This window comes from Eptesicus fuscus, chromosome 2, assembly GCF_027574615.1.
Source record: "Eptesicus fuscus isolate TK198812 chromosome 2, DD_ASM_mEF_20220401, whole genome shotgun sequence".
In the NCBI taxonomy this organism is placed as follows: Eukaryota; Metazoa; Chordata; class Mammalia; order Chiroptera; family Vespertilionidae; genus Eptesicus; species Eptesicus fuscus.
This window is the reverse complement of record NC_072474.1, coordinates 1,916,663-1,942,122: the sequence shown is the minus strand read 5'-3', so window position 1 is coordinate 1,942,122 and position 25,460 is coordinate 1,916,663. Positions and strand designations below refer to the sequence as shown.

Here is a 25,460-nt window from a genome sequence, read left to right as displayed (position 1 = left end):
ATGTTGATTCTACCAATCCATGAACATGGCATGTTCTTCCATCTGTTTACATCTACCTCTATCTCTTTTTTTAGTGAAATGTAGTTTTCCACATATAGGTCTTTTACCTCCTTAGTTAAGTTTATTCCTAGATATCTTAATTTTTTTGGTGCGATGGTAAATGGGATTACTTTTTTAGTCTCTCTTTCTGTAAGTTCATTATTGGTGTATAGAAATGCCATAGATTTCCTGGTGTTGATTTTGTATCCTGCTACATTGCCAAATTCATTTATCAAGTCTAATAATTTTTTGATGGAGTCCTTAGGGTTTTCTATGTACAGTATCATGTCTTCTGCGAATAGGGACAGTTTTACTTCTTCTTTTCCAATTTGGATGCCTTTTATTTCTTCTTCTTGTCTGATCTCTTTGGCTAGTACTTCCAAAACTATGTTGAACAGGAGTGATGAGAGTGGGCATCCCTGTCTTGTTCCTGTTCTTAGAGGAAATGGTTTTAGTTTTTGCCCATTGAGTATGATGTTGACTGTGGGTTTGTCATATATGGCTTTTATTATGTTGAGGTATGATCCTTCTATTCCCATCTTGCTGAGAGTTTTTATCAAGAAAGTGTGTTGGATTTTGTCAAATGCTTTTTTTCTGCATCAATTGATATGACTATATAATTTTTATCTCTCAATTTGTTTATGTGATGTATCACATTATTGATTTGCAAATATTGTACCATCCTTGCATCCCCGGGATAAATCCTACTTGGTCATGGTGTATGATCTTTCTGATGTACTGCTGGATCCGATTTGCTAGAATATTGTTGAGGATTTTGGCATCTATGTTCATGAGGGATATTGGCCTGTAATTCTCTTTTGTTGTGATATCTTTATCTGGTTTTGGTATTAGGGTGATTCTGGCTTCATAGAAGGAGCTTGGAAGTGTTCCTTCCTCTTGAATTTTTTGGAATAGTCTGAGGAGGATAGGTTTCAGTTCTTCCTTGAATGTTTTGTAAAACTTCCCTGTGAAGCCGTCTGGCCCCGGGCTTTTCTTTGCTGGAAGCTTTTTGATGACTGCTTCAATTTCTTCCATAGTTATCAGCCTATTGAGATTTTTAGACTCTTCCTGAGTAAGTTTTGGAAGGTTGTGTTTTTCTAGGAATGTGTCCATTTCCTCCATGTTGTCTAGTTTGTTAGAATAGAGTTGTTCATAGTATTTTTTAAAATATATTTTATTGATTTTTTACAGTGAGGAAGAGAGAGGGATAGAGAGTTAGAAACATCGATGAGAGACAAACATCGATCAGCTGCCTCCTGCACACCCCCTACTGGGGATGTGCCCACAACTAAGGTACATGCCCTTGACCGGATTCGAACCTGGGACCCTTCAGGCCGATGCTCTATCCATTGAGCCAAACCAGTTTCGGCTGTTCATAGTATTTTTTAAACAATCCTTTGTATTTCTGTGGGGTCTGTTGTTATTTCACCTCTTTCATTTCTGATTTTGTTTATTTGGATCCTCTCTCTTTGCTTCTTGGTGAGCCTGGCTAGAGGTTCATCAATCTTGTTTATCCTTTCAAAGAACCAGCTCTTGGTTTTGTTGATATTTTGTATTGTTTTTTTGGATTCTATGTCATTCATTTCTGCTCTGATCTTTATTATTTCCTTCCTTCTGCTCACTGTGGGCTTTTCTTGTTGCTCCCTTTCTAATTCTTTGAGTTGTTGAGTTAGATGATTTATTACCATTTTTTCTTGTTTTTTGAGGTAGGCCCGTAATGCTATACACTTTCCTCTCAGGACTGCTTTCATGGTGTCCAATAGGATTTGCAATGTTGTGTTTTTATTGTCGTTAGTCTCCAGGATGTTTTTCTTCTGTGATCTCATTGATAACCCAATCATTGTTTAGTAGCATGCTATTCAGCTTCCAAGTGTTTGATTTTTGTGTTGAATGTTTTTATTATAGTTTATTTATAATATTATGCCATTGTGATATGAGAAAATGCTTGATATGATTTCAATCTTTTTGAATTTGGGGAGACTTTGCTTGTTACCCAATATATGGTCTATTTTTGAGAATGTCCCATGTGCATTTGAGAAGAACGTATATTCCATGGTTTTGGGGTGAAATACTCTGAAGATGTCAATTAGGTCCATGTGATCTAGTGTGTCGTTTAGAATTGATGTTTCTTTGCTGATTTTTTTGTCCAGAGGATTTATCCATTGATGTCAGTGGTGTATTAAAGTCCCCTATTATGATTGTATTGATGTCGATCTCTCCCTTGATATCTTCCAGGAGATATTTTATGTATTTGGGTGCACCTGCATTGGGTGCATATATGTTTACCAGAGTCATATCTTCTTGCTGAATTGCTCCCTTTAGTATTATGTAGTGGCCTTCCTTATCTCTTATTATGGCCTTAACTTTGAGGTCTATTTTATCTGATATAAGTATCACAACCCCAGCTTTTTTTTTCATTTCCATTTGCCTGAAAAATGTTTTTCCATCCCTTCACTCTCAGTCTGTGTGAATCCTTTGTTCTAAGGTGGGTCTCTTGCAGACAGAAAATATATGGGTCATGTTTTCTTATCCATTCAGCTACCCTATGTCTTTTGATTGGTGCATTTAATCCATTTATGTTTAATGTTATTATTGATAAGTACCTGTTTGTTGTCATATTTTTCCTTAGTGTTTGTGTTTCTTCTTGCCTTTCTCTTTCTTCCTTTTACAGTAGTCCCTTTAGCATTTCTTGCATTGCTGGCTTGGTAGTGATGAACTCTCTTAGCCCTTTTTTGTCTGTGAAGCTTCTGATTCCACTTTCAATTTTGAATGATAGCCTTGCTGGGTATAGTATTCTTAGATTCAGTCCCTTGTTTTGCATCACTTTGTATATTTCATTCCATTCCCTTCTGGCCTGGTGTGTTTCTGTTGAGAAATCAGTTGATATTCTGATAGGATATCCCTTGTATGTAACTTTCTATCTCTCTCTTGCAGCCTTTAAGATTCTTGCTTTGTTGTTGGTGTTTGTCAATTTAATTATGATGTGTCTTGGTGTCGGTCTTTTAGGGTTCAACTTGTTTGGGACTCTGTGTACTTGGATAGTTTTTTTCTTGCCAATATCAGGGAAGTTTTCTGTCATTATTTCTTCAAACAGGTTTTCTATTCCTTGCTTCTCTTCCTCTCCTTCTGGTATACCTATTAAGCGAATGTTATTTTGTTTTGTGTTGTCCCAAAGCTCCCTTAGTCTCTCCTCTTGCTTTTTAAGTCTTCTTTCGATTTGCTGCTGTGTTTGTGTGTTTTGTTCTACCTTGTCTTCTACTTTGCTGATGCGGTCCTCAGCCTCTTCTAGTCTACTTTTTAAGCCTTCCATTGTGTTTTTTATTGCAGTTATGTCGTTCTTCATCTCCTCTTGGTTTTTTTTCATGTTGGTGACATTCTCATTCAGCTCCTTATGTCTCATTGAGTTGTGTGCATTTGTCTTCCAGCTGTTTAAACATCCTTATAACCATTACTCTGAATTCTATCTCTGATAAGCTGCTAGCCTCAATTTCATTTAACTCCCTTTCTTGAGATTCCTCTTTTTCTTTCCTTTGGGGATTGCTTTTTTGTCTTCCCATGTTTTCCTGTAATGTTTTAATTGTAGATCCAATTGCTTTGCTGCCCAGGTTCTTTTGGGGATGGTGCCACTGGTGTAATCTCTCAGTTCTCCTGGGCTTGTTAATCTAGTGTAGCTCCCCTCTCAAGCTATTTGGGTTCTCTTGATGTAGGCCTGTGAGCTTGGGAGGCCCAACTGCAGAGTCTAGAAGTCAGCCGCTGTGGAGGGGAGTGTCCCAAGTTTTTGCTGTCTTGCACCCTTAATTGTAGTCATGCATGCCCAGCAGGGACTCGTAGTGTTCCCCAGGAACTGTCTGTTGGGGTGTTGGGGCTCAGGGGACCTGCTATTTGGAGGGGTGTGACTGAGGTGCCCAGAGATCTGCAGTCGTGGGGTGGGCAGACCCAGCTTTTGCTGTTGCACCTGTGGTGGATAGGTGCTTACTCCCAGCGGTGGTTCACAGGAGCACCCAGTTAGTTTGCCATTGAGGTACACTGAAGGACTCTTAAGGGCCCTGACAGTGTAGCTGCACAGTTGAGGTGCCTGTGGGCCAGTATCTAGGCTAAGTGAATTCAAAGCTTCTACTGCTGGAGGGGTGTGCGCCTCCTGCTTGTATAAGATCACACCCAAGGAGAGCTCACAGTGGCTCCCACTAGAGCCCTCTGGTTAGTTGGGCTCAGTGTGTCCAGCTGCCGGAACCTGGCACCTGTGATGGCGTATCTGCGGATGTGCGCTCTCAGGGCACAGAGCTCTGATGCACTCTGAGGGGTCCCGGCACCATGGTTGGGCAGCTGGGCAAGCCTCCAGGAAGAGGGAATTCAGATTTTCCACTACTTGGCCGCGCGCCCCTGTCTGTACAGAATCACACCCTCAGGTGCTCTTGGTGTCTCCCACGTGCTGCCCAAGGAGAGGCACGCAACCCCAGCGTGAAGTGTCCTAGCTTGTCTATGGGGTTGGGAGCATGTGCGCTCACTCTCTGCGTCTCCTGTGTGCTGCCCAAGGAGAGGCAAGCAGCCCCGGAGTGAAGTGTCCTAGCTTGTCTATGGGGTTGGGATCGCGAGCGCGAGGGCGCCCAAGCTCGACTCCAGGGTTTTGCTGTTGGGGAGAGGGAGCTGCACTTACAGTTGCTGCGAACGGTATATCTTTGGATGTGGAGGACCGCGGGTCTGCAGCTGGGGTAGCAGGATATTGGCTGTGGTGGGTGATGGGTCCCGGGGCAGTTCCAAGGCCTGTCTTGTTGGTGGTGTTGATGGGTTTCTAAAAAAGGCCGTTCTAAAGATGGTGTGGGCTCCGTGCTGGAGTCCCGCTGTCCAGGGAGTGCCCGCAGCAGTGGTAGTCTCTCCCTGTCCAGGAGAGCCTGGTCTGCCAGCCCCTGCTACTCCTGCGAGATTTAACTTTCCCTCACTCACTCACACACACACCACACACATCCACACACTCTCCTTTCATACCCTCACTCACTCCCTTTGTCAAATATTAATTGACCATAATGATGTGGGTCAATTTCTGGGGTCTCTGATCTGTTCTATTGATCTATATCCCTGTTCTTGTGCCAGTACCAGACTGTTTTGATTATAATGCCTTCATAGTATAGTTTGATATCCAGTATTGTGTTCACTCCAACTTTATTTTTCTTTCTCAAGATTGCTGCAGGGTCTTTTATGGTTCCATATAAATTTTTTGAGTATTTGTTCAAGATCTGTGAAACATGCCATTGGTATTTTAATAGAGATTGTGTTAAATCTATAGATTGCTTTGGGTAGCATGGACACTTTAGTAATGTTAATTCTTCCAATCCATGAACATGGTATGTGATTCCATTTGTTTGTATCTTCCTCTATTTCTTTTCTCAATGTCCTATAGTTTTCCAAGTACAGATCTTTTACCTCCTTGGTTAAGTTTATTCTTAGGTATCTTATTTTTTGTTGTTGCAATGGTAAATAGGGTTATTTTTTTAGTTTCTCTTTTTGAGAGTTTATTATTGGTATATAAAAATGCCATTGATTTCTTGATGTTGATTTTGTATCCTGCTACTTTGCTGAATTCATTTATTAAGTTTAATAGTTTCCTGGTGGAGTCTTTAGGGTTTATCTATGTACAATATTATGTCATCTGCGAATAATGACAATTTTACTTTCTCCTTTCCAAATTGGATGCCTTTTATCTCTTCTTCTTGTCTGGTCACTGTGGCTAGGACTTCCAGTACTATCCTATATAATAAAAGCCTAATATGCTAAGTGTCCAGTTGTCCATTCAACCAATCAAAGCATAATATGTTAATGATATGCTAAGGCCACTCAACCGCTCACTATGATGTGCACTGACCACCAGGGGGCAGACAGTCGACCAGTTGACCAGTTGCTATGATGTGCACTGACCACCAGGGGCAGACGCTTCGACTGGTAGGTTACCCTGCTGTTGGGGTCCGGCTGATCAGAACTGAGCGAGATGGGCCAGACAAGCCCTAGAGCCCTCCCACAGTCCTTCCCTGGCAAGCCTATCTCCCACACCCCTCCCCAGCCCTGATCGTGCACCTGTGGGGTCCCATGGCCTGGCCTTTACCCTCTTGCAATCTGGGACAGTTTGGGGGATGTTGGAGAGCCAGTTTTGGCCTGATCCCGCAGGCCAGGCTGAGGGAACCCACTGGTGCACAGATTTGTGCACTAGGCCTCTAGTGTTGAATAAGAGTGGTGAAAGCAGACATCCTTGCCTTGATCCTGTTCTTAAGGGAAACACTTAGTTTTTGCCCATTGAGAATGATGTTGTCTGTAGGTTTGTCATATATAGCCTTTATTGTGTTGAGGTATGATCTCTCTCTTCCTACTTTGCTGAGAGTTTTTATCAAAAAATGTTGCTGGATTTTGTTGAATGCTTTTTCTGCCTCTATTGATATGATCATGTGATTTTTATTTTGTTTATGTGCTGTATCACATTTATTGATTTGTGAATATTGTAGCAGCCTTGCATCCCCAGAATAAACCCCACTTGGTTATGGTGTGTGATCTTTTTAATATATTGCTGGATCCCATTTGCTAATATTTTGCCGAGAATTTTAGCATTTGTGTTCATCAGGGATATTGGCCTGTAATTTTCTTTCTTTGTAGTGTCTTTGTCTAGTTTTGGAATTAAGATAATTATGGCTTCATAAAAATGAATACTCTTTCTATGAGAGGTGTATTGGCAGTGGTGGGGTGACAGAAGAGTTTTTGCAAAGTTGAGTTTGTTCCAAATAGCTTGAGAAAGCAGATAATATATTTGTTGAAAAATGTGCTGGATTACTTGTAGGAAATTTTGGTCTATGGTTACATTATTCTATAGCTGGAAAACAAAGGAGAGGATATTTGCTCCAAACATCCACCTTTCAGGAACTTACAGCTTCTGGAACTGGTGGTTTCATCTGTGATGTCTATTTAGATTCCAATTCAGCTAACATTAATTGAGCATTGCTATGAGCTAGAAACTTTAATGTATTACTAATTTAATTCTCACAAAATCCCTGGGAGGTGGGAATGATAGAATAATTTAGGTTTCGAGAAGCAAAGTGCTTTGCCCAAGGTCATAGCCACTTTCTTATGATAGTGTGGGGATAGTTTTTAGATTTTTTTTTTTTTTAGATTTCCTCATTGTGGTGATGTTAAATACATCATATGATGCTGTGATAGCTGGTCTTTGGATTGAATCCAGAGCAATGCAAAGGATTAAAAAAGTGCATATTTTACTCAGGCATACTTCAAGTTCATGTTCCCTGGTGTCACTTTCATTGCAGGTGATGCCTTTTGGTCTCCTGGGGAACTGAAAGTAATTAATGACCGAAAATTAACTGTGTGATCACCAACAGTGGCCTCTGGAACATGAAATGGGGTAGGACCCACTGTCATCTGTGATTAGCCAGCGTCACTGGAAACACAGCCCAGTTTCCACAATGCTCTTCCTGACTCATAGCAACCCCGGCAGTTGTCCAGATGGAACTTTGGACAGGGCCTGCGAGTTTTACATTAAAGCGCATCCTTCTTCCTCTTTCTATACGAGACCAGTGGATATATCCCTCCTTCTTTGGGAAGAAGAGATTCATTTGAAGGAGCTTATTTCCCAGGGGGCATCACTTGGCTCCGAAGCTCCAGTCTTTTCTGGCCCCACCCTGAGTGAGCCTGATCTCTATCAACATGACTTTTTCCCTGTTACAGTTTTCTGGCCTGAAAATTCCAAGAATCTGTGTCCATGGAAGGTATCTGCTGCCTGCAGAAAATCTGCCCAAAGCTAGCTCACAGTGTAAAACAAACAGTTACGGATAAGGTGAGGGTGACTCAGTCTATGGTATCAGGAAATGACCCACTTAAACCATAACTAATGTGAAATGTAATGTTAATTTTAGAGAGTCTGTAAACTGAGAGGAGATCATGTAATGATAATAGTATAACAAGTAAAAGCAAATCTAAACTACAAAAGAGACCTGAAACAATTTCTCCAGCCTAGCTTGGTTTTCATCCTCAGCCCACAGCTTCCAGCTCCTGACACCGGGATCACTTCACCATACCTCAGAGGCTGAATCTGACCTTGGCCTCTAGGATTTCTCCTAACAGCATTCAAGGCCCTCTTGTCTGAGAATTCTTTGCTTATTAACTTTGCTGTCCACACAGTCTCAAGGGCCATCATGGCATAGTGGTTACTAGCATGTGTTCTAGACACAAAGTGCCTGGGTTCAGATACTGACTCCACCACTTATTAGCCCTATACATGATCTTGGGCAGCTCATTTAACTTTTTGTTGTCTTTGTTTCCTTATCTGTAAAATGAGTATAATAAGTGTCATGAGGATTAATTGAACTAATGTACATAAATCACATGGTGGAGTGTCTGGCATTTAGTAAATACTCAATAAAAGTTACCTGTTCTTAATATCATCATCACCACCACCACCCCAGCTTCTGCTTCCTCATCTGCACCATAATTCTGTCTCAGTAACTCACTTCCACACCTGGGCCCTGTGAGCCTTGCATTTCTCTTACCAGATCCCTCTCCTTCCCAGGAAGTAGTGCCCTACTTCTAACTGGCAGCTTGCCTGGCATCATGTGGGTCCCTGCTCAGGATCACCAGGGTACCTTGTTACTTCCTACTGTACCTCCCCATGCTAACTGCTAGTTGGATAGTCAACCTCTGGGCTTGGCTGCTTCCTGACAATTGTAGGTGACCTCCTACTGTGGAACGGATGCCACCTAAGTCCTCCTGCCTCAGATTGTGCTCAAATGTAAAGTACTTGTTGATAACCAGAGAAAGGGGATCCTGAATGACCCATCTTTCACCTGTAACTGGTTGGCTTGGCAGATGCATATGGATGTAATCAGCACCAGGCAGTAGTGGGACATTGAAACACACCATGAGGTTATAAACTAGAAGCACATGTAAAGTGGCTAAAGGCCAGATGTGTTTGGGAGAGCTCAACTCTGATATATTTTTATTACATACATATTACATATTTACTGCAGAAAAGTTAGTATAAATAAACCAAAAGTTAATTGTGAAGAGAAAATGTCTATAACCCACCTTCTGGAGATAACACTTTAAACTTCTCTCTCTCTCTCTCTTTACACACACCACATAATCATTTTAGCACTTTTTTTCACTTAGTGGGTTGTAGGTAAAATAGACATTTATATTATCAAATTCTGAGCAATTCACAATGATTCTGATGGTACATGGGTTCAGAGAAAGGGATTAAGCAGACTGGCCAAGTTTTTGTGGTCTGCAGCTTCCAATTCTGGTAACTGCCAGCGAGTTAATTAAGCAGGTTGCTTTACATAAGTGTGGTTATTTGGGAAAAGGACATTTAGCCTACTTGCTCTGGTCTGGTGTCCTTAGAAAATCTGCCACCCAGCAGCTGATCTCTATTTTTTTATAGCCAGAGTGGGTGACAGTGCTCTGGACTCTGTCTCTTATCACTGTGGGGCTTTTGGCAAAGTATGCCAATTCTCCAGACCTCAGTTTCCTCAAAGGGGTTGGAATTAATTCTCACAGCTCTACCACTTTGTGATTGCATATTAAGGAATTTGGAGTGAGACTGAGGTTTGGGTGTTGCTGTGCAGTCTGGTGTCAGGCTGACTGCACCAGAGTCACCTGAGAGCAAATCCAGCATCTATTCCGAAGCCCTTTTCCCCACCTTCCCATGGCGTGAGGCCTGAGAATCTGTATTTTTAGCAAAAGCCCTGTGATTGCTTCTGGTTGCAAGGATGATGCCTTCTCCCAAGCTGCCCAGCTTGATCACATCCTAGTTGAATTCTGATTCTGGCCAAAGGGTTGTAAAAGGCATCAACACCAAATCCTTCCTGGAGACACCTGGCGTTCGACTTTTGGGCCTCCAGTAGCATGGCTTCCAGAGCCTTCTGGCCTGTCAGCTTCTCACTGATGTCAGAGCTCATTTTTCCCACCAGTCTCCATCATGTTCTACTTTGCATGGCTTCTTCCTCCACGTGGTTTGGCTCAGGCTGCTGCAGGGTTGCACCAGCAGTCTCCCCGACTGCCCTTTATTGAGCAGGAGATGCTCTCTTCCCACCTGGTTTCATTCCTCTTCCTGTTCTCTCATCTTCCAGGAAACATGGTGTTTCTGATATATACAGTTTATTCCAAAGACTTCTTATATACAGGGTTTTAATATTTAAGGGGCCAGGTTCCTTTCTTCTCCTTCCTGATTATTAAAACACGCACTCACACACACACACTCCACACTTAAACAGAGTGTAGCTAGGTTTAAAAGTGCTTGATAAGCCCTGGCTGGTTTGGCTCAGTGGATAGAGCGTCGGCCAGGAGACTGAGGGCCCCGGATTTGATTCTAGTCAAGGGCACATGTCCAGGTTGTGGGTTTGGTCCCCAGTAGGGGGTGTGCAGGAGGCAGCTGATCAATGATTCTCTCTCATCATTGATGTTTCTATCTCTCTCTCCCTCTCCCTTCCTCTCTGAAATCTATCTATCTATCTATCTATCTATCTATCTATCTATCTATCTATCTATATTTTTTTTAAAAAAGTACTTGATCATACTTTATCCATGATTTGGATGAGAGATTCTGATCTTACTATCTTACTTCACATTTATTTATTTTATGTCACTCTTTGCTCTTTTGTAGTATTTACAAATAAGAAAGAAGCCATAGGGAGCTGGATATTTTCTTTGACTAGTTGAGAGTATCAGAATCACCTGGATAATTAGATAAATACAGATTACTGGATCTCATCCCAGACTTAATGAAAAATAAGCCTTGGGAGAGGGATGTAGGAATTTGCATTTCCCGGGAGACCTCTGGGTGATGCTTTTGTATGCTAAAGGCTGCGAGGTCCTTCATTAGGTGGTGGAGAGAATTTAGACCAGAATGTAGACAAGGTGGGAGGACACTGAGATGCAGCCTGGTGGGGACCAGACTGCTTGGAGTTAAATCCAGCCTTTGTCCTCGCGGGCTGTGTGGCTCCTCCATGTTCAGTTTGCTCATCTGTGAGAAGTCTGCAAACTCTCTTAGCTACCTCATTGGTTGTTGTGAGGATTAAATGAGTCAACATGTGTAACGTGTTTAAAGCAGTGCCTGCACATGGTAAGGGCTCTCTCTATACATGTTTTCTGGGAATATTATGCCGTACACATGAATGGCATGAGCAAAGACAGAAATGGATGACCTCTTAGAGGGAAGTGAGCAGACCAACTTGTCAGGAGCAGAAGGTTTAGGTTAGTGGTTTTCAGATTCTAAAACTTAACTGGGGAGCTTGCTAAAAATTTAGTGTCCTTAAAAATATTCTGATTTAGTGAACTTGGAGTGAAGCCTTGGAATCTGTATTTAAAATTTTTGATGTAGGTAAAATCAGCAAATTTTCAGAAGTCCTGGTTTTGGTATTTAAAGTTGGAGCAGTCTCCTGGGATTTGACTGGGGCTACAGAAAGGTGGACACTAATTGCTTATTTACTATTTGCTTTATTAGGTGTGTCCAGAAAGCAGTAGGAGTATTCGGGAGGTACAGTGTGCATCCTACAACAACAAGCCATTCATGGGCCGCTTTTATGAATGGGAACCATTTGCAGAAGGTAAGAATAGACCCAGCCCTGTCTGTAGGAATTATTTTTGTCTGCTTTTTTAACCCTGTTGCCTTCAGGTTGACCAGAGTGGCAATAGAGGAGGAAATATGACCCCTGGGCAGAGGGGAGCCTGCAGGGGTCTTCACCAAAGATAGTCTAGCTCAGGTGACCCCTGGACCATCAGTCAGATGGGTGAGGCATTGATAGAACAAGCAGAATCTGAGGAGGCAGGGTGAGTGTGTCAGGACAGGGCTTGAGGGGTATGGGTTGGAGCAAGAGGTTCAAACTGAGGTTGTGAGGAGTGAGCGGGATGGAGTTCCCCTTTTCCTTGATTTCTGCTGCCAGGGCTGGTGTGATGGCTTAAGAAAACCGCAGGAATGCAGGGTTAACATTTGTTTGACTTTCCTGGTTGGGGGAGAGGAGCCTCACATGCTATTTCCAAAGATGAAATGTGATAGGCAGGCATTGTCCATAGACCAAGGTTCCTGCTGTTTCAAACTGACAGAAGATCCGATTTTGGTAGAGCTTGTCAGTGCTGCTCTGGGTCCCGGAACCATTTATCTTTGTTGAAATCCAGATGTTAGCATGGGTTTTGGATTGAGAAGTGTTAAATTTTGAGCTGTTTGTTTCCATCACAAAGAAAGCAGGCTCCAAAGTTGTGCTGGACTTTAAGCGTGAGTCTTGGGAAATTTGTTTTTAACCCTCGATTTAACTTTTCATTTTAGAAAGTTTCATATATATGAAATTCGTGCACGGGGCGGGGGGTGGGGCCCTCAGCCCAGCCTACACCCTCTCCAATCTGGGACCCCTCAAAAGATGTCCGACTGCCCGTTTAGGTCCTATCCTGCCCCAACTTTAAATACCAAAACCAGGACTTTAAATACCAAAACCAGGACTTCTGGCCAGTCAGACATCCCTCTCACAATCCAGGACTGCTGGCTCCCAACCGCTCGCCTGCCTGCCTGCCTGATTGCCCCTAACCGCTTTAGCCTGCCAGCCTGATCACCCCCTAACCACTCCCCTGCCAGTCTGATTGACGCCTAAATGCTCCCCTGCCAGCCCGATTGCCCCTAACTGCCCTCCCCTGCCAGCCTGGTCACCCCTAACTGCCCTCCCCTGCAGGACTGGTCCCCCCCAACTTCTCTCCCCTGCAGGCCTGGTCACCCCCAATGCCCTCCCCTGCAGGCCTGGTCCCCCCCAACTTCTCTCCCCTGCAGGCCTGGTCACCCCCAACTGCCCTCCCCTGCTGGCCCGGTCTACCCTAACTGCCTTCTCCGGCAGGCCTGGTCACCCCAACTGCCCTCCCCTGCTGGCCTGGTCTACCCTAACTGCCCTCTCCTGCAGGCCTGGTTGCCCCCAACTGGCCTCCCCTGCAGGTCTGGCCCCCCACAACTGCCTACCCCTGCAATCATCTTATACGCCGGAAAATACGGTATTTCCATCTTAGAGGTGAAGTGACTTGTGCTCAAAGCTGCATAGATTTTTACCATATTTTTCAGCGTATAAGACCACTTTTTAACCCAGGAAAATCTTATATGTCCAGTCGTCTTATATGCCGGAAAATACGGTATACACACACACACACACACACACACACACACACACACACACACTGAGTGGCCAGATTATTATGATCTCTGAACGCATAATAATCTGGCCACTCAGTGTATATACTATATAATAAAAGGCTAATATGCAAATTGTCCCCTCGATCAGGAGTTCAACCAGCAAGCAGGCCAGCCAACCACCCATGTTCCCTCCCCCTGGCCAGGCTGGCCGGACCCCAGCCATGTACGAATTCATGCACTGGGCCTCCAATACACAAACACACACACACACAACCACACACACACACACACACACACACACACACACACACACACACACACAACACTCTGAGTGGCCAGATTATTATGCATTAGGAGATCATAATAATCTGGCCACTCAGTGTATATTAGCATAATAATAAGCTCCTATATACCCATCACTTAATTTCAACAGTTATTGCTCATGCCAGTAATATAGTATTGTTCATTGGTAGATGTATTAATTAGACTCTTGATTGTGTCAGAAATCCATTCCAAATGGATTTAAGTAAGAAAGGTATTTTGTTGGTCATGCTATTGGGAAATCCAAGAAGTGGACTGGGCTTGGCACATAGATGCATTCCAGGAATTGAATAACATAGGGCCCTTCCTTTCCGGTCTTTCTCCATCTCGTGGTTCTGTTTACTTCTCTGGTGGGAGGGCGGGCTTACCTGGCAATCAGTGGGAGAAGCTCTTTTTCATTTAGTGTTATGGGTTCATTTGTGTCCCCCCTAAAGTATATGGAAGTCCTGTCCCTGGTACCTGTGACTGTGATCTCTTTTGGAAATAGGGTCTGTAGATGTAATTAAGATGTAAGTATAAAGGAGGACATGCTGAGGTAGTGTGGGCCTTTAATCCAGTATGATGGGCACCCTTGTAAAAAGACAAGAGGATAGAGACACACACCGACAGGAGAACACCTGTGAAGTCGCAGGCACAGAGACAGAGGGGAGATGTGACCATGTGATGACCCAAGCAGAGGTCAGAGTGATACGGCTACAAGCCAGGGACTGCTGGCACCATCAGAAACCAGGAGGAGTCATGGAAAGATTCCTCCCCACATGGCCCCACCACCACCTTGCTTTAGGATTTCTAACCTGCAGAACTGTGAAAGAATACATTCCTGTTGTTGTGAACCACCGGTTTGTGGTAATATTGTATGGCCACTTAGAAATCTAAGATACCCACAGATGGTTTCAATCCCAGAAAAAACACACTGTGATCTTGTTTGGCTCATATTCCCTTCGCTGGACTTGAGTTCAGACATGGGAGTACTTGGACTAGCTCAGGTGATGTGACAACCCTGTGGTTGGGGACCCATATCATCTAAAGTGGAGCCCTGGGGAAGTGGGGATTGGGACAGACTGAAAAACAGAATCTTCTACGAAAATCATTATATACTTCTTGACCACTGAAATTTTGAAGGAGCCAATTAGAATCCTTACGATTCACAAAGTAAAGAAAAATGCAGAATAGCAGCAGATTAGAGAAATCAGCTGTCTTCTACAATGTGTTACTTTACCTAGAGAATTCAACATTCTTTAAAAATATTCACTGAGCTTTAATGTTTCATGCCTAGTAGAGGAGGGGCCCGTGGCCACTGAAGTTGCATCAGCGGTGGTTGTGTTTAAATGGTTACTTTTGCTGCTAAGATTGTTTTCTTGATTTTGTCATTCTTCCTCTGAAACGACTCCCAGGCTGACCCGTGGGAGGAAGATGCTGTTAATGTGTCTGCAGGGTGTTCATACTTGATGGCTGGGTTTTGCATGGGCTCTTGGTTTTGTTTGGATGTGTACTGCTATCGCCGGTAGGGAAACAGCTGCACCCATTTGGTCCAAGGCCGCATGGAATAGTAAAAGCAGAGTCCACTCTCTGATAAACACATTAATTCCACCACATGCTTTTTCTTAGGCCTTTAATCACATTTCCTGGGAATGGTCATCTATCCCCAGATAAGGCCTCTAGGAATTTTTCTCACAGCCCCAGAACTCCATTGTGAAGATGACAGAGTAGAATTCAGGGGCTGAAGCATCCCTATTTGCCTAGAATAGTGATGACTAAGCCTGTCACCCCACTCCCCTTGCACTCTCAAAACCACTTTGGACAATAAATTTATATGCTCAACTTAGCTAGAATGGGACACTTTAATAGGAAGACTATTTAGATGCTGCAGTTGGGTGAAATTGTGCCTGTTTCCATGCCTAGAGTATTAGGTTTGGGCAGCACTAGAGTCCAGAGTTTGCTGAGTTACTGTGGGCTGTACAGCAGCAGGTCTTAACCCATAAACCAGGGTTTGGGTAGCTTAAGTGCACCAAGGAGCCATGAGACTGAACTGAACAGAGTGGAAATCTAAAAGTCAGAGGTGAGGCTAGGTCAGAAATTGGAAGTTGCCAGCTGGTCGCATGAATAGGGCCATTGTATCTGTCAGGAGTAACAAGCTTATGCTGCAGTAACAAAGAACCTGCAAATCCTATTGATTCCACAAACAAAAGTTTGTCTTTTGCTCTGCTCCATATGTAATGAAGTATGTGGGATCCAGGCTGGTAGAAGCTGCATCTTAAGTTATGCTTCCACTGAGGCAGGGAAAGGGCAAGTGCACCAGGCATGAGTTCTTAAAGCTTCTGCTCTCATTTCATTGGCCAAAGCAAGGTGCATGTCACACTTAACTTCAAGTGGAGCAGGGAGGTACCATCCCACATATTCTCGAAGGAGGAGAAATGGGATATCTATGAGCAACCCTAACGACTAGCACAGGCAGGACGCTTTGATAGAACTTCCTGCATGCCTGCTCTTTAAGTCTAGGTGACTTTTATTAGGCTGCTTGCAAAAATAGTAGATTTTGCTGCAGGGGATATTGAAGGTGCCACAGTCTTTATGAGCCACAGGCTCCGAGCCACTTAGATCAAGTTCTTCTCTTGATTAAAGCTCTGAGGTGCAGAGATGGAATGTGGTCCAGGTGCCCAGGGGAGCTGCAGATTCCTCTACCAGTCCAGCAGTCTGCCCTGGCATGGACATCATGCTGGGTATGGGGCAAGGATGCCGAAAAAACAAACAAACATGGAAATTATTATCAAAAGTGTGGTGCATGATAGAGGAAGGCTTAGGTTCAAGTGCTGGTGAACCTGGGATGAGGAGGTTCATGTTTTTTTGTTGTTGTTGTTGTTGTTGTTAATCCTCTCCTGAGGATATTTTTCCCATTGGTTTTTAGAGAGAGTAGAAGGGAGGCAGTGTGTGGGGGGGAAGAGAGAGAAAGAGACAGAGAAAGAGAGAGAGAGAGAGAGAGAGAGAGAGAGAGAGAGAGAGAGATCAATGAAAAACATCAATGTGAAAGAAACACATCGTTTGGTTGCCTCCTGCACGTGCCCGACTGGGGCCAGGGATTGAACCTGCAACTCAGGTATGTGCTCTTGACTGGGAATCTAACCTGTGATCCTTTGGTGCATGGTCTGATGCTCTAACCATGGAGCACACTGGCCAGGGCAAGGGTGGTCATGTTTTAATGAAGCAGCTTCATTCCTAGGTACTTGGAACTCTCTCCTCCAGTACACCCCTCCTGCATGGACAGTTCAGAGTGTACTGAGCAGCCTTAGGGAAACAGAGAAGTATTAGTATTTCAATAATACCCTCACGATTCTTTCTTAAGGTCTCTTATACATCCCTAGGAATATTTGGCAAGACTAGGCTACATTTACTTAGCATATTTGTGTATCAATGAGAAGCAAAATCCTGAGGCAACCTCTTTGTGAAAACAAAACGGTGATTTTGGTGTTAAACGTGTTGAATTGGAATGAATGGTAACAAGATGCTCAGCAGGAAGTTGGAGATGGAAACTGAAGTTTAAGGGATATACTTTAGAGTTGTAGACCTATACTTGAAGTCATTGAACTTGATGTCATCATTAAAGCCACCATGAAGGTAAGTCCTCAAAGAATCATGAGGTCAGAGGGTCAAGGGAGGAGCTTTAGAGTATTCCACACTAATGAAGCAGCGGAAAGAGGCTCAGCCATTGAGTAAACTAGAGAAGAGAGGGCGTCAGGCATTGTACTGCCTCGTAGCATTTCCTGTGTTAATAAAGTACTGTGGTTTACAAAGTTCTCTTATTATACACACCACAATGAGGTCAAAGTGAGGTCACAGAAATAGTTTGTAAAAGCTAAATTGTTGAGTGCTTGCTACACACCAGACACAACCGCAAACGCTAACCATTTAATCTTCACAACAGCCCTGCGAGGCGGGTACACTCTCAGCCCAATTTGAGAGAGGAAACAGAGCCACAGGATAGTTAAAGAACTTCCCCACGGTCACCCAGGTGGCCGGTGAAAGAGCCCAATTCAAATCCCAGAGTCTGGCCACTGAATCTCTACTCTCACGCAATGTGTATGGTAGCCAGGATTTGTATAGTGTGAGCATTTAAGACGAGTCTTTATGTACCTGTTTTCATTGTAAAAACTACCTGAGTAATTAAATTTTCGCTTTTCTCAGTAGAGGGAGGGGGGCCACAGTCAATACAGCTGAGCAGAGGTCAAAGGGAGAATGAGAACTGAGAAAATAAGACTAGAGTGGGCTGTTGGGAACAGTACTGATGAGAACATAAAGAGGGTAATCAGTGAGTATAGCTAGCTTTCTTTTTAAAAACTGCCATGAAGAAGGCTTATGGAGAGTTTTTGCTAGGTTAAGGGGAAAGAGAAAGATTTGCTTAGAATGGTAGAGAAATGAGGATGTCTACAGATTGAGAGAATGAAGTTTGTAGAGAGAAATACAGGGTTAATATAATGGTATCTCTGAGCCAACTGTATCCTAGAAGAAAAGATGGAAAATAGTCAGTTTTGCCCCTCCAGGAGCAAGTATATTATTGCTTCTCTGCAAGCTACTATAGAAAGACTCTTCACCATTTAACAAACATTCAAAAGAAATGAAAGCAATCATATGTCCATAAAGAGGATTTAAGATTAGTCACAACAGCTTTTTCTTTTTTTAAATAATAGCCCCAATCTGGAAACAACCCAAATATCTATCAAGAGGAGACTGAATAAACAAATTGGTACATTCATGCAGTGGAGTATTACTCAGCAATAAAAAAGAGCACTCTACTGATAAACAGCCTGGATGTATCTCAGAAGCATTATATTGAGCAAAATAAGCCAGATAGAAGAGTACATACTGTCTGATTCCATTTATATGATGTTCTAAAACAGGGAAAATTAAGCTATGCCAATGGAAATCAGAACAATGTTTGTCTTTGGGAATGGGGAAAGATTAGTTAGAAAGGGGCATGATGGAATTTTCTGGAGTGATGGTAATGTTCTGTATGTGATTGATGTGGTTGTTATACAGATGTATACAGTTGTCAAAGCCTATAAAACTGTATACTTGTGATGTATGCATTTTATTATATATAAATTATACTTTAAAAAGGCCATTAATCTCTTTTACTTTCTCTGCCTCTCCAGTTCCTAAAAGTGACATTTGAACCAGTGTAAATTTACCATGTGGAACCAATAATATACTTTATCCCAGAGGAAGAAAAATACCTATTTTCTATCTTTTCTTTTAGGATAGAGTAAGTTCAGAGATACCAAACTAAGGCTTGCCCTTCCCACACACCTTTTTCTCCCCTATGTTATTTTAAACAAGGGGCCCAGTACAAGAAATTAGTGCACGGGTAGGGTCCCTAGGTGTGCACGGAATATGTGCATGGGTAGGGTCCCTAGGCCTAGCCAGTGATCAGGGCTGATCTGGGCCTTCTGGTTGCCGGCTGGGGCCTCCCATCCCAGGCTGCCGGCTGCTGGCTGGGGCCTTCCTTCATTCCACACTGCCTCCTGGTGGTCAGCGCATGTCATTGCAAGCAATCAAACTCCCAGTCTCCCAGTCAAACTCCCGAGGGGACACTTTGCATATTAGCTTTTATATAGAGAGAGCAGAGGCCCAGTGCACGGCATTTGTGCACGGGAGCGGGGGGGGTCCCTCAGCCTGGCCTGTACCCTCTCTAATCCAGGACCCCTCAGGGGATGTCTGACTGCCGGTTTAGGCCCAATAACTGGCAGTCAGACATCCCTCTCGCAATCTGGGACCGCTGGCTCCTAACTGCTCACCTGCCTGCCTGCCTTATCTCCCTAACTCTTCTACCTGCCTGCCTGATCGCCCCTAACTGCTTCTGCCTCGGCCCCCACCACTGTGGCTTTGTCCGAAAGGACATCAGGAAGATGTCCAGTCTATCCGGTTTAATTAGCATATTATCCTTTTATTAGTATAGATACTCTTTATTAGTAACCATAGAGGAACAAGAGAATTTTAGGGAAAATGGACTCATATGCATGATGTCATTTTTTAGAATCATTAAGGATCATAGGGCTTTGTTGGGCCTAGAAATTGTCAGAGAGGTTCAGAATCTGAGGAAGCAAGCTGGACGTTTGTAGTAGCTAGCATTCCTTTTGTCTGTTTGTTTGCAGTCAGTAGACACCAATTTTGGCTAAGTCAAACAAAGGGATTTTATTGGGAGGATATCCAGTGGCTCAGAGAATCAACAGGAAGTGTGCAGAATCAGGTGTGGTGAAGGACAGCAACTGAGGAAGCTTTGGGGTCCAGGTGGACGGAACTGATGGTCTGACTTGCATGCTACTGCTGTAGGGGATAATTTCCAACGGGGCTCTCCATCCAACATTCAAAACCCTGGAAATACTGTAAGAGTCGATTAGTTTGGCCTGCGTCACATGCCTGCCCCTTGGCTGACGGAGGCAGGTTGGGGGTCCTGATTGACATTTCCACCAAGATACTCGCAGAGGGGGAGAATTAATTCTCAGAAAGGAAATCCAGATGCTGAACCAAAAGAAGTGAGAGTGGATCCTGGATGGCCCAACAGACAGAAACTGGTGAATGACAAGTCAGGTAGCCCTCCTGGCTTGTTAGCTGTCATTTCATCAGGAGAGTCACAAGGCTTCTTAACACCTTTGAGGGATTATTGGAATTGAAATATACACATCAGTATCACTCATTCTTCTAGTTGTGTTTACATTTCTGACGATTTCTACAGTGGGGCCTCCTTGGAGACGTAAGGCATGTGGCTGTGTGGGTCCCCTTTTCTCCCAAGCATTACGCTGGTGTAATTCAGGTTGGTCAGTGTGCATTGACACGGGGGCTTGGGGAGAAGCTGAGGTTCTGTGGTGTCAGGAGGTGACTTCGGGAGAAGTTAAGGGGGTTGCTAATGATTCTGTTGCATCCCCCTGATTTCCATAATCCTGATGCCTAGTCTAGCTCTCCTGCTCCCTGCTGTGATTATGTATGTGAAGTACGCATATTTTCATGTACTTTGTGTTTCTCTTTCTCTCTGAAGAGTAAGCAGAATGGAGAATGGAGCCAATGTTATTATATTTCTCTCTCTGTCTTTTCACTGGGGAATTTAGGATTTGGAAAAGTAATGATATTTTTGGAGGAAAAAATTGCCCCTGCTCTAGGGTATTCCGGGAGGTGTGATTAGTGTAAAAGCAATTTCTTTCTTGACACTTGAACCAGGGTCATTCTAGGTCATTAGTAAGAAAACCCTCAGTATATATTTCAACATCTAATAAGCATATTAGTCTAAATGTGAATATTTTAAAATATTTGAAACCAAGCATAGAGCTTAAACCCATTGCAAAATATGAAATAATGAGACCCAATTCTGTAGTTTCTCTCTTCCAAGAAGCTCAGCTTTCTACAAAGACTGCTTCAGTCCTCCTAGTATGCCTGGTCAGGATGGACAAGGTCAAATGTCCTGCCGTGTTCCACAGATGCTGGGACTAAGGCTTGAATGTTCTGACCGAGGTCACAGAATAAAACAGAAGACTCAGATTAAATGGGTGGTTACACGATCACAGCCTGATGAGCTGAGAACAGTCCTTTGCCTTAGGGGCTACAGAAGAATTTCTTCCTCTGTGTAACCATGACCGATGTTGTTTCCTTTCAAAACAAACAGATGCGTTTTACATCAAGACTATTAGGACTTTTCCAGGCAGTCTGGGGACTCTGTCTTAGTCCCTGCAGCACAGTTCTGTCACCCTCTGAACAGAGTGGTCTCTTATTGTGGGGATGTTGCTGTGGGAGTGGTCGGGACATTGTGTTGCACCTTGTATAAACATCCAGAAATTAGTATTGGGCCAACACAAACAAGTTTTTATAGTCAGAGGGTTTAGAGCTAGAAAGTAATCAACACATATGCAATTTATATTTAAACTAGAGGCCCGGTGCATGAAAATGTGTGTGCACTCGGGGGGTCCTGAATCTGGCCTCCCTCTGCAGGAGGCGACCAGCAGGCCGAACAGGGGATGGTGCTGCCTGCTCACCAGCCCCACCCGCCACTGATCTGTCAATTTGCATATTATGCTTTTATTATATAGGACTAGAGGCCTGATGCAGGAAATTTGTGCAAGAGTAGGCCTTCTTTCCCCTGGCTGCCGGCACCGGCTTCCCTCTGGCACCCGGGACCGGGGCCTCCCTCTGGCACCTGGGACCCAGGCTTCCCTTGCAGCCCTGGTTTCATCTGGAAGGTTGTCTGGAAGGACGTCCGGTCTAATTAGCATATTATGCTTTTATTATTATAGATTGTAAATTCAGCCCATCCCTTATATACATATCAAAGAAATTCTCCCCCAACTGTATAGTCCCTCCCCCAAAACTATTAAACAGCAACTGTGCCTTTAGTCTCTATTTCTTAGACATCCCATTGAGAACATTCTGTGGATCAGTGGGACTTGTGCAAAGGATTAAAGGGAAACTGTGTTGTGTATCTGTGGACGGAAGAAAGGGAGAGAGCATGCATCAGCAGTCTTCCTTTACCCCTCCAGGCTGCTTTCCCTGCCTCCTCATCCTGCCTGAACTCTGCCCCACACATTCTTATAATGCCACTTCTGGCTCCTCTACAAGGGTTATTTAGTGGCTGGTTACCCCTTGGAGCCAACTGAACCTGAAATGACCAGGTTCCCCTTCATATAGTTGAAAGCAGTCATCTTTTCGCTAGGTTCTGGTTTCACTGGCCTGCTGAATATTTCCATTTCCTTCAATGGGTTCCCTATGCATTGGAGCATGCTATTTGTTTATCCTGCTGATGACAGAGGTGCCAATTAACCCGTTTAGTTGCTTGAAATTTGGGATGAGCCCCTTTTCTTATTGAACAGAAATGAGACTCTTAAATAATTCACAAAGTTTGCCAAGATTGCATTAGGCTTGCTACAAATGTTTGTATAAAACGTCTGATTTTAAAATACAGTAATCAGGGAAATTATGCAAATAAATATGAGGAGCACATGTCATTGTACATTATGTCTAAAATTTGTTCCATTTAAAATGTAAGTTAAAGCCAAACAATATCTGACTGTCATTTGTAAGAGAACACATTAGAATGACTGAAATGGTCATTCTAACAGTGATCCTTTAAATCAGGGGTGAGGAACATCTGGCCCGAGGGCCATATAAGGCCCAAGAAACCATTTGGTCTGGCCCTGCCAAGGTAATAGGAGTGAGTTAATTAAATGTTTGACCAAATATAACAGGCTAATTTTTAAGTTGATAATTTTTGTATGAACCACTAATCCTATATAATAAAAGCCTAATATGATAAGTGTCCGGTCATCTGGTCATCCATTCAACCAATCAAAGCGTAATATGCTAAAGATATGCTAAAGCTGCTCAACTGCTTGCTATGACATGCACTGACCATCAGGGGGCAGACAGTCAACCAGTGAACCAGTCCCTATGATGTGCACTGACCACCAGGAGGCAGACGCTCTGACTGGTATGTTAGCTTGCTGCTGGGGTCCGGTCAATCAGGACTGAGTGAGATGGGCCAGACATGCCCTGGAGCCCTCCCATGATCCCTCCCTGGCTGGCCAATCTCCCATGTTCCTCCCTGGCACCAATCACGCACCAGTGGGGTCCCTAGGCCTGGCCTGCGCCCTCTCACAATCCGGGCTGAGGGACCTCCCCCTACCCCCCCCCCCCCCCACCAAGTGCACGAATTTTGTTCACCGGTCCTCTAGTAATATTATAAATATCCAAATGGCCTCTGCCTTAAATTAAGGATTGCAGTGTATCTAGAGATGTAGGAACTGAATCAAGGATAGATTCTAAAAATTGGATTGTCTGATATCTATGTATTAAATAGGTTTATTCCATTTTGGAATGGTATTTCCTTTTGCATCTGATGCAGTATCTACTACAGCAAAACAAAATTGAGGTAGCAGCAGTAATTTGTCTCCAATCATCCTGCTTCCAAACCCAGCTGTCATTATATCCTAACTTCACACATCATTATGACACCTCTTCCCTAGGCTTCACTAACAACTAGTTAATACTTGGTACCTCAGTTTACATTGGGATATATTTTTCTTTAAGATTACTAATTATATATATATATATATATTACCCTGAGGTAAGAGGATTTCGTTCATAATCATTCCTGTCCACATAGGAGAAATTTCTGGATTTTTGCTTTTTCCTTTCTTTCCTGTTCTGTGGCTGTCACTGCTCTATTCTCGCCCTCTGATGATATCCAGGGATCTCTGGGTGGCCCATTAAAGGAAGCACACCCCTCCACCAGTTTTGTGCTGGGACTAAGATGGCACAAGTTCTATAGCTCCCTTGAGCAAAGCCAAGGTGGTCATCACTACTGCATTGTATCAGATTCCTGTTCAGCTAACCCTTCTTTCGGTAGTGCTTAGTTTTTCATGTGTAGTTTATCATTCTCTCTTTTTGGGTTGCCCAATGACACACACACACGCACACACACGCACACACACGCACGCACACACACACACACACACACCCCTCCATCACCATCACAACCAGCACCAATAATACCCACCAACATTCTCTGTGAGGAAACCAACATATAACTTCGTTGACAAACATCTGTTTGGATATGTTTAAATGATTCAGAAGTGAAATAGGGAAAGGCTGGTTTGGCGGTGATGAGCTCCTTTAGCTTTTTCCATCTGAATTTCTAGTTTTGAACTGAAAACTGCTAAAAGCAGGTGGAGGTTTTGTAAATGTAAGTGATTAAGTTTTAGAGCTGGTCAACAGAATTTACCACTTAAGATTTCTATTTAGTAATTGCTAACAAGAACAATTTAGGAAAATAAAGTTCTACATTTTATTTGGTTAATGCTTTCCTCTTAATTTGTATGCAAATGGTATTTCTTTATGGAGGGTAGTTACTGACTGGGGTGGGGTGTCCAGCCATTGGGAGAGACTGGAATATGGCAGGCTATCGGAGAAGAGAGCTAGGCATTGGAGGTCTCAGAAACTCTAAACAGACAAGCCTTGTTATGAGTTTAGTGAGGCTAGAATCAATAGCAGAATAGGGCAAGAGACTGGCAGGGCACCCATAGATTTCACATGGTTATTGAATTAATTTTTGCTTTAGAATTTTACCATGATCCAAAATTGATTGGGCTGCATCGAGGGAGAGTAATTGGAAGTTTGGGTTAGTCCCTGGAAGCAGCTCTCATAGAAAGTCATGCTCCAGCGACCAATCATGATTTAAATTGAATAGCCCATTAAACATAGATTTAAACAGGGCAGTGGGGCTTTTGGTTTGGGGGAAGCCGTGCAGGAACTATGGTGAGATGTCTCTGCTATGGTCATCCGGCCTGCCTGTCACTTAGGAAAAGGAGAAAGTGGCAGGGAGGCCTCTTACCTTCCAGTCTATTCATGTAACCTCTTGATGCCATTAGAAAGGGAAGATATCAGTTGCATCCAACCCAAATTTCGTTTGTACTCAAGGTTACATAACTGCTCATCATTTAATACTTTGGTCCTTGTCCAGTGAGCAGGTAGATATGGGCAGCTTCCTGTGCTTCATAGACCCCATCAGTCAGTCGGTATCTTTGTCCTGCACCCAGTTGCCATGTTTGTCTGAGCCAGCTTTGGAGGTTGTATAAATAGCTTTCCCAACCTGCTCTCCCATCTTTGGTGATAAGTTGCACCTTCAAAAACTCCTTTGTCAATTTTCTTAGGATGCAAAGGCATGAAACTTGACTCACTGAGGTTTACAGTGGTCATGGGTCTCCTTCCGTGTATGTTCTCATAGCATCTCCAGGTGGGGCTCATGGAGGGGCGTCTGGGGTATCCACTCGCAGCTGGCTCCCTGGACCTCTGGGCCTCTGCCTTCAGAATCAGTATTGTCCTGCCCCATGGAGTCTGGTGAGGGCTGCATAAGGGCTGCCAGATGAAACTGCCTCCCGCCTAGACAAGCGAATTGTGAGGTGCACTTTGTCACCTT

The 25,460-nt window shown here is 43.6% G+C and overlaps 1 protein-coding gene and 1 pseudogene across 1 annotated transcript in view; one reads left to right on the top strand and one right to left on the bottom strand.

The window, feature by feature from the left end:
• LOC129150974 (cytochrome c oxidase subunit 7C, mitochondrial-like) overlaps positions 1-8,221 on the bottom strand; it is a 28,827-nt pseudogene extending 20,606 nt beyond the window's left edge.
• Positions 1-25,460, top strand: part of THSD4 (thrombospondin type 1 domain containing 4) — a 764,623-nt gene that overhangs the window by 159,191 nt on the left and 579,972 nt on the right. The window contains exon 6 of the mRNA XM_054725222.1: positions 11,528-11,630. Within this exon, the coding sequence (XP_054581197.1) occupies positions 11,528-11,630 (103 nt within the window). The remainder of the gene's footprint in view (positions 1-11,527; positions 11,631-25,460) is intronic.